We start from the raw sequence: 9,342 nt of genomic DNA on the forward strand, positions 1-9,342 counted from the left end.
AATATGTGTACAAATTCAAGAATAGAAAAAAATAACATTTATATTTAAAAATCATTGCTTAACACCTTATCCCACTGCCAATCGACTGCACCAGTGTTCATAAAAAAATCGGTATAATGCTCTCGCACTTGTACAGCATATTGACTTTGTGCATATTGACTGTTTTCTCTGAGTGACTCTGTTTCTGTAAATGCACTTGCATAAATCAAATTTGTATTTTCTTCTTGGTTATTTCTGCAGTAAGTTCTTTCTGCTAAAGGTAGTGACGCTTCAAATTGGATTATAAAATTATGCAAAGCTGTTGTAGCTTGCACAATTTTTATCGCTGTTGTTAAAGAGGTATTTATTGGTTTACGATAAATTCTCCAACGAGTTGCGAGCAATCCAAAAGCGCTTTCGACTACTCGTCTCGCTCTACTTAAGCGATAATTAAATACCTTCTTTCTTAGATCAAGATCAAGATCATGTGTATTTCGAGGAAAAGGTCGCATTATATATGGTGTTAAGGCAAAAGCCTCATCTGCCACTAATATATATGGAAGTTCCGGTTTATTCATTTCTAGTTGAGTTGGTTTGGGTAAATTCATATTTCCATTTTCAAAACGGATACCAATCTCACTCTTTCGAAATACACCTCCATCGCTTTGTCGACCTTCAGCACCAATGTCCAACAGCAAGAAAGAATATTTAGCGTCGCTAATCGTCATTAAATTTATACTGTGGTCTCCTTTATAATTGTAATACGTGGATCCACTATTCGGTGGGGCCTGCAAACCAATTAATTAATAGCGTTTTTCATTGGCAGAATTAGTGCGCACTGAGTGTCGTTCTAACTTTTTTTAATTCCAGTGAACAATAAAGATAGAACGACAACCAGTGCGCACTAATTCTGCCAATGAAAAACGCTATAAAATTCATATTCAAAAATTGCATTACATACAAACACACACACACACACACACACACACACACACACACACACACACACGCACACGCACACGCACACGCACACGCACACGCACACGCACACGCACACGCACACGCACACGCACACGCACACGCACACACACACACACACACACAATACGTATATAATATACAGGGTGAGTCATTTTAAGTGACGGACTAAAATTTCTCGAAAACTATAGGAGATACAGAAAAATGTTTCAGACAAAAGTTGTATGGTTTCAAGGGGACATAAGACGGTACCATTGGTTTGACCTTGAAGAGTTATTTGAAGGTCACATGAAGGTCACCTTCAATTTCTTAAGTGGAATCTACATTTTCTCTTTACATATTCTTGTAGCTTATCTCGAGAACTTTCCAAAACACTATAATTAAGTACCTTTTCGTTAAGTACTTTTTGAGTTATAAGGCTTGAAATCATTTCTTAATTTTACATAAATCATAAAATATCTTGTAAAATATTCATTTTTCGATTATCTTATATTACTACTTTTATGTACAAAATAATGAGAGGAATCAATTGGTGTAAAGAAAATATACAGTTGATTTTAAGAAAAAATATGTAATTGTTAATTGCAAATTACATATTTTTTCTTAGAAACAACTATGTGTTTTCTTTACACCAATTGATTCCTCTCATTATTTTGTACATAAAAGTAGTAATATAAGATAATCGAAAAATGAATATTTTACAAGATATTTTATGATTTATGTAAAATTAAGAAATGATTTCAAGCCTTATAACTCAAAAAGTACTTAACGAAAAGGTACTTAATTATAGTGTTTTGGAAAGCTCTCGAGATAAGCTACAAGAATATGTAAAGAGAAAATGTAGATTCCACTTAAGAAATTGAAGGTGACCTTCATGTGACCTTCAAATAACTCTTCAAGGTCAAACCAATGGTACCGTCTTATGTCCCCCTTGAAATCATACAACTTTTGTCTGAAACATTTTTCTGTATCTCCTATAGTTTTCGAGAAATTTTAGTCCGTCACTTAAAATGACTCACCCTGTATATTTTTATAATATGTACAAAAATAGTATATTTACCTCAACTTTAACATGTTTACCGTCAAGTGCTCCAATACAGTTAGGATAGTTCCATTGTTCTTCAAAGTCTTTAGCTACCATCTGCCAATTTTCTGCTGTTGGATTGAGAAAAACTTTTTCTTGTAATTCATCCCAAATACATTGACACGTTTCAGATATAATTTTTGATGTGGTATTATTTCCTACACGGAACGCATACGACACGGATGCCATGCTGTCTCCACTGCTTAAATACCTTAAAGTAAATCAATTCTCAAGGAAATCGGCTTTGGAGCCATCGCGGTTGTTCGTGGGAAATAATAATTTTTAATGTATTCTTCTCTACGCGGAGAAGAAAATATTTCAATGAATGTACACCGATCTCTTTTGGAGATACTTAGAAGTGTACATTGTTTTTAAATTGAGAAATAAAATGTACAGATCATACCTTAAAGTAAGTTCCAGTCGTGTACGTGGTGGAATTGGCTCTCGAACTGCATACTGTTTCTGAAATTTTGGTCCAACAATCTCCAATAGTTTTTCAAATAATATCGATGACAACCTCAAGAAATTACAATACTTTGGGTCATTGGAGTTTAACATTTCTACAATTAAATTATCACTGGCGCCTTGTAAAAATCTTCTTTCAGGCTTGAAAATAGGACGCACCCAAAACTTTCTTTTTTGTTTTTCTTTTATATTCTCACGTTCTTTTATTTTTTTATATATTACATATAACTTGAGTAGCTTTCTTTGGACCGCTTTTTGATCTACTGCAACTTGTAATCTTGATTTCTTCCAATATTGATATATGCAGAATAATGCAGTTTTAGAATTCATTGTAACCTATAGATCCTAGTCAACATATATAAATTAACATAAAATTACAATATTTATTTTAAGAGTATACAGAAGTCAGAAACGAGTGTAGTGAAATAGTCTAGTAGACAATCTACATTTTTACTTTTTATAAATGTTGTAGGGCAAAATTGCAAAATCTGACTTTGTAGTGACCTGTGAAACTATACAAGGAATAATATGAAAAAAAACCTGAAAAAATATTACTTTTTCGAGTCAGAAAATGGAATATATGGAAGTGCACTGTCTGATTTCCATTTTCTCAAAAGTTATATTTTCTCATAAATTTTTAAAAATATAGTTCTTGTATAGTTTTGCAGATCACTACAAAGCCGGATTTTGCAATTTCGTCCTATAAAATTTATAAAATAAAGAAATGCAGATTGTCTACTACACTTTACTACATTTATTTCTGATTTTTGTATATATCTATTTAATATTTTATTATAAAATATATATTGCCCCGGTTACAAAATTATATAATTATACATTTCTATTATCTTTAATTCTTTAACAATAATTTATTAATTTCTATTCTGTACTACCTTGTTTTCACACGCTGCACCGAATTTTAATTTAATGTATGTATATACGGTTCCGTTACTTCTGTTACGCAGATTCCAAATTCCTACATCCCCATGGAGCGGAATGAACGTAACCAAAAAAAGCAGAACGTCCTTAAAACGAGTTATAAATATTGCTTTTGCCATTTGTTTGTATTATTATGTGCATAAATATTGAATTAGATATATTTTTCATTAAATTGATTAACCAAAATGTTAAAATTTGTCAAATGAACTTCAACGTGTTTTTACTCTTTTTGAAATAATAACTCGTGATTGGCCTGCGATATTTTCATTCCGCTCCATGGGGATGTAGGGGATGTTGAAAACAGCGGAAAATCGACAAAAACGATGAAAACCACTGAACGCTTGTGATTGGTTCCGCTCTCGTTCCGCGTTACGCCATTCCGCTGCATGGGTTCGCACCCTAAGGGTAAAAGCTCCATAATAAGGCGGATAACGTGCTTGAGGGCATCTTGAGGAGGAGTAGGGGGATCTGAGGGAGGAGGGTTAAGAGGAGGGGAAAATTTGGATGAATGAATAAGAGGGGGGATTGTAGAAAAAAGAGGGGATACCGGAAATGAAACAGAGGGATTACAACGTGGAAGGTAATAAGGAGGGGAAGAATTCTGAGGATGCTTGTGTTTTACGTATTTATTTGAGTGAGGATGGGGGAGGAAGGAGGCAGAAGATTTAGGAACAGTGATATTATTACGGACTGGAGAGTAAAGAGAAGGAGAAGGAGGGTTAGTAAGGAAAGGGAGATTTGTAGCTCGAGCATAGGAAAGGTGAGGTGAAGTGAAATCAAGCGGAGAGGAATAGGCATGTGAAGTATGATTTGAGGGATGGATAGAAAAGCGGGGGGAGTTTAGTGAGGGAAAGTCTTCAGAGGAGGAGGAGAAGGAGGGGGGGGAGTTCTGTTACCTTTGAAGATCTCTTTGGCGTCGATAAGGGAAATATTCCTGTAGGCTGCGTACTTCCTTATTTCTTGTTGCAGAATGAATTCAGGACAGGATAGCGAGTCAGCACGATGTTCGCCCGAGCAGTTAACGCACTTGGGAAGATGACGTTTCTGAAGGCAGTCTTCTTCTGAGAAAGTGTGGCCTTTTTCGGCGCAATGCGAGGTACAGCGAGGCTGGCTTTTGCAGTTGATTCTGATATGTCCGAATCTAAAACAGTTGTTGCATCGTGAAACTCTGGCAACATAAGGAGACACCGGATAACTGACATGGAACATATATATGTGTTTGGGGATTTTTTGCCCTTCGAAGGAGAGCGCAACAGTGTATGATGGAGAATAGGAAACTCCTGAGTTTGAATCGTATGAGGAGTCAGATTGAGAAGGCGTAGAGATTCTACGATTCAGTCTGTTAACTGCAACCACTTTAAAAGGGCTGTTAATGTTATCTGTAATTTGCTGTTCTGTAAGCTCAAGTGGCACATGTCGAATGATGCCTTTCCTAGAGGTGCGAAATGGGGGAATAAAAGCTTCCAGATCTTTTGAGGATAGCTTTCTCTCATTAACAAGAGCATTTGCGGCTTCTCTTGACTTGAAAAAAATAGAAGCTTTGGAAAATCCCGTTTTTTTTATTTCAAGAATGTCGTCAATATTTAACTCACAAGCAGCTCTTCCCACTTGCACGGGATGAAGCTGTGCTTTGGATTAGATATCCGCTGCACGTGGACATCGAATGGTCCTACGTTATTAGTGGAATATCTATTGTTCCTAATAGTATCCGTTAGAGATGTAACGGATCCAGAAATCGATGGCTGGTGAGACGGAATGCTGCTCTCGGTGTTTGATCGCGATATTTTGTTAGAAGATGAGGAAGATTCCTGATCGTTAGGTCTCTTGCCTAAGATTTTCGTATGAGAAGTAACTGTAGATCCGGACTCTGAGATTAATGACGCAAGAGCAGCGGACATTTCAGGATCTTCTAAGTCCATTTTAGTAGACATTTTCAGTAGTAAATGCAAAACTAAGTGTACTTACAGGCAGTGAGAATACAGTAAAGATCTTCGAATGTTGCGTGGGTGAAATCCTCTCTCCAGGAGGAAGAGGTAAAGGATAGGAATTGCTGGGAGGCCAGCGGCACAATGGCCGAGGCTCGAGACAAAGGCGTGATGACGCCCAGAAGTGACGCGTGATAATATTTGCTCAAGATTTATAGGGCCGCCAAAAATTTTTCGTGTCCAGAGGAGGCACACAAGAATCAAAACGAATAAGATTAAAATTTAGGCACGAGGTAGCCCAGAAATGGGCTGATTAATGAAATTCTGCGGAAGCACTCGAATATACGTCGCACTAGTCACAGTACCAAGATTCTGTAAGTATTTTGAAATAACCGTTTATATAAGAGCTAGTAGTAATAGTAGTCGGAGCCGTTACGAGACAGTACACTGCGCGACAACGATTCGTTCCTATGTTCCTCTCGCGTGGCAAGGGGAGCGTAGCTTCTAACCAATCAGCCATTGCCACGCTGCCAGCTGATTGGTCACTTCTACGCTCCCCTTGCCCCGCGAGAGAGGGGCCACGGAACGAATCGTTGTCGCGCAGTGTACGCAGCATACGCTCCAGCGTAGGGCGCAAGTTTTGGAGGGGCGCAAAATTTGGAAGAACGCAAATTTTTTTTTCGCGGGGCGCACGAACGCCTTCTGGAGATTTTTAACACTGCAAATGATAATACTGTTGTAACGGCAAGGCCGTTACTAAGCAAACGCTCGCTTGCGCCAATTTGGCGCTAAGCGCCGCCGATTGAGCACCTCAACCGAGCTGCGGACTAAGAGCCACGGAATGAGGATCGCCGCCTACCCCATTACAACACGCATGACCGTGTGGGAATATCGCGTGGGGGAAACCAACCGGGTATATAAGGCGGCAGATTGAGAACTATTCCTGTCCAAAGCTGCCAGATCTCCGCCGCAAGCAACATGCAACACGGCGTGGAGGGGGTAATGAGGATGTATGCGTAAGCGTACGTGTGAGCTCGGCTAGCTTCGGATAGTAAAAAAGGACAGAATACAGTCTTCTGTCTCCTTCCTACCGAAAGACGGGCAACACACGACGCATCACGCGTGGCAAAAATTTCGCAAAGGCACGGTCAGTACTCCTTTTTATCATGTCCATCCAGGACCCTGCTAACAGCCGTACTAATATTTCTAATGCTTCTTTTAATGACAAAGACAATAATTTATTAATGTCGAATTCTAACGCTGTCGTTTTTTCAGACGAAGATAAACTTAACGCTATTGCTCTCTCTCTTCCCCCCTTTCCCCATCCTCGGATTCCGTATCAGATTCTATAAATAATCCTAATTTTAATTCTAATGTATTTGTAACTGCTTCACAGCCACTTCTTGAAGCCATGGACTGCTCTACCTCAGTGGTTGAACCTACTGTAGATATTGGAGACAGATTACTCTCCAGTGCGTTGGATAAGGAGCCTGCTGCTGCTAAATACAAAAATAAAAGGAAAAAGGACTGTAACTTGGATTCATTCGTGAGTAAGCGTCAGATATTGGGTGAGGGAGATAGTCGTCTGTGCCAGGGTAAGGCTGATTCCATTTCCTCTTTTTCTTCTGATAAAAACATAAATTCAGAGAATTCTCAGAATTCTTCCTCTGTTAAAATAAACTGTTACGATTCGAGATCCTTGGGCCCCTTCGACGTTATCATCCAGAAAAATAATTTTGATAATTCTAACAGCGACAATGATAGTACTTCGAAGCCTTCTGCTATTGACCCTCTGGCGATTGGTCGCCTTCTTTACTTCGACAATAAAAACGATATCATTGAGCTAAAAAAGATTGGTTTTTCTAAAATTAATATCCGCTTTAAAACTTGGGAGGCGGCTAATGGTTTAATTTCAAATCGGATTTTGAAAGATAAAGGATATTCTATCTATATTCCATCATATCGAACGACTCGCATTATCCGAGGTGTCTCTCTGGACCTCTCGGAAAAAGAAATCTTAAATGGCCTCGAATCTAGCATTGACGTTGTTTCTGTACAAAGACTTAATAAACGAAAAGGAACCCCCTTCTCTCGTTCCTCTTTGACTCAAACTCAAACAAACAAAGAGAATAATAACCTTCTGACTCCTTCACGCACAATTTTGATAACTTTTAAAGGTCAGACTTTGCCGAATCATGTTTTGTCTATATATGATCAGACATTCTGTGGTTCCTTTCATAACAAAAACATCTTTGTGTTTCAAATGTTTTCGTTTTGGGCATATAGACGCTCAATGTAAGGGCCGGGCTAGATGTATCGATTGTGGGGATGCGAGGCATGGAGGTGAGGAGGCTTGTTCTAGGAGAGGGTGCACCCCGATCTGTATTAATTGCGGCGGACCACACAGAGCGGTAGACATTTCTTGCCCGGAATATTCTATTCAGAGAAGGATTAGGGAGTTCTCGGCATATGAGAACATCCCCCTTGCGGAGGCGGCCTCTCGCGTCCGGGGTCAGACGTCTTCTTCGGGGGGGGGGGGCAGTTTCGGCAACCTGGGGAGGAGTTTCCCCAACTTCCGGGTTCTCTTCCCCGTGGGAGCTTGACTCCCTTGCCCCCTCGGCTTCCCCACTCGTATGCGGGGGTTTTATCCTCTTCTTCATCGGGATCGGGTGCTTCGTTGGGGGATCTCACGGATCCTCCTTTGTCTTCCCCTTACCCCGTTCACTCTGGGGATCTTCCTGGTTCTCTCCCTGGACTCCCTAGATCCTTAGGATCCTTTGGGGGGCTCGGACGGGGCGCGGGGGGCGGGGCTCCCCGATAGGAATAATAATACTACTAGTAATAATAATCAGAATTCCAATTCTAACAACAAGACACATAGTTATTCGCCGTCGCCTGCCCATCCTCTTGCTGAGGGATTTTCTCCCTCGGAGACTACTCTGACTTCTCGCCCCTCTCCTCCCGTGTTCTTTCCTAGCAGCAGAGTCCCCCCCGTCTCTGGGGACGGGGTGGTCTTGAGGGCGGCTCCTGATCTATCGTCCTTTCTCCTATTGTTGGGAAACTTTTTGGGATTGAACTCCGTTCAATTGGAAGTTGTTGTACAAGTGATATACACATTGTTAGAGAGACTTGATCCAATCCTTAAGCTGTGTGGCGTTCAAGATATAGTGAGCGATTTTGTTAACAGATTTTTACATGTGCCGCTGGCGGAGTCGTCTGAGGGCGGATTTTTGCGTGATGTCTAATCTGGCTCATTCTGATCGCTCGTCCTCGAGATCCCTTGCTATTTTACAATGGAATTGCCGCTCTATCTTAAATAAACTTGACGTTTCCTCATTCCTATTCGAGGAATATGATATTTTAGCACTCTCTGAGACTTGGCTGACTGTTAATTCACGTTTTAAATTACATAATTTTGACATCTTTCGTAAAGACTCGGATACTCGGCAGGGAGGTGATCTGGCTTTGGCGATTCGCCCACCTTGCCTTATTCCTATATAGATGACTCCATTACTTTTGAAGGCAGGTTAACATCTCAAACCATCTCTATTCATTTCGCCAATTTTGATTTGACTATAATTTCAGTTTATAGATACCCCCTGGGCTCTCTTTCCATGGAGGAATATGATGCTTTGTTTTCCTACTGCCGATCCTTTTCACACGTTATTTTATTGGGCGATTTCAACGCACACCACAGCGAATGGAGTATGGGATCCTCAGATAGTGAGGGCGAATTATTGTTTTCTTCGGCAGTAGAGGCTTCTTTCACTTGCCTGAACGACGGCTCGCCCACCTTTATGATGCGACCAGGACAAAGATCAACTCTTGATTTAACCTTTATTTTCATCCTTTTGTAACGGTACGGCCTATCCCGTTCGCCACGGACTGGCTCGCCGGTGCCAAGATTCGGGAGTAGGTAGGAGAGTCAAGCTTACGAGTCCACTTTCAGTAATAAACAAGCCTTTATTGGTA

General features: G+C 40.2%; 1 protein-coding gene across 1 annotated transcript; it reads right to left on the minus strand.

Annotated features, from left to right (window-relative positions):
* Nucleotides 1-44: 44 nt before the first annotated feature.
* Nucleotides 45-2,684, minus strand: LOC112639848 (putative nuclease HARBI1). The gene is made up of 3 exons (XM_025415009.1): nucleotides 2,445-2,684; nucleotides 2,018-2,252; nucleotides 45-767 (listed from the first exon to the last, which is right to left on the minus strand). The coding sequence occupies exons 1-3, from the start codon at nucleotides 2,597-2,599 to the stop codon at nucleotides 45-47; spliced, it is 1,113 nt and encodes a 370-aa protein (XP_025270794.1). The 5' UTR covers nucleotides 2,600-2,684.
* Between the last annotated feature and the right edge of the window lie 6,658 nt (nucleotides 2,685-9,342).

This window comes from Camponotus floridanus, unplaced genomic scaffold, assembly GCF_003227725.1.
Source record: "Camponotus floridanus strain SB8 unplaced genomic scaffold, Cflo_v7.5 scaffold93, whole genome shotgun sequence".
Lineage (NCBI taxonomy): Eukaryota > Metazoa > Arthropoda > Insecta > Hymenoptera > Formicidae > Camponotus > Camponotus floridanus.

What these genes read in the sequence shown, in the direction of transcription:
- LOC112639848 (XM_025415009.1), bottom strand. Translation starts at nt 2,599, where the DNA reads ATGTTAAACTCCAATGACCCAAAGTATTGTAATTTCTTGAGGTTGTCA. An exon ending in CGACTGGAACTTACTTTAAG is followed by an intron (nt 2,253 to 2,444) that starts GTATGATCTGTA and finishes ATTTACTTTAAG; the next exon opens with GTATTTAAGCAGTGGAGACA. An exon ending in GTAAACATGTTAAAGTTGAG is followed by an intron (nt 768 to 2,017) that starts GTAAATATACTA and finishes ATTGGTTTGCAG; the next exon opens with GCCCCACCGAATAGTGGATC.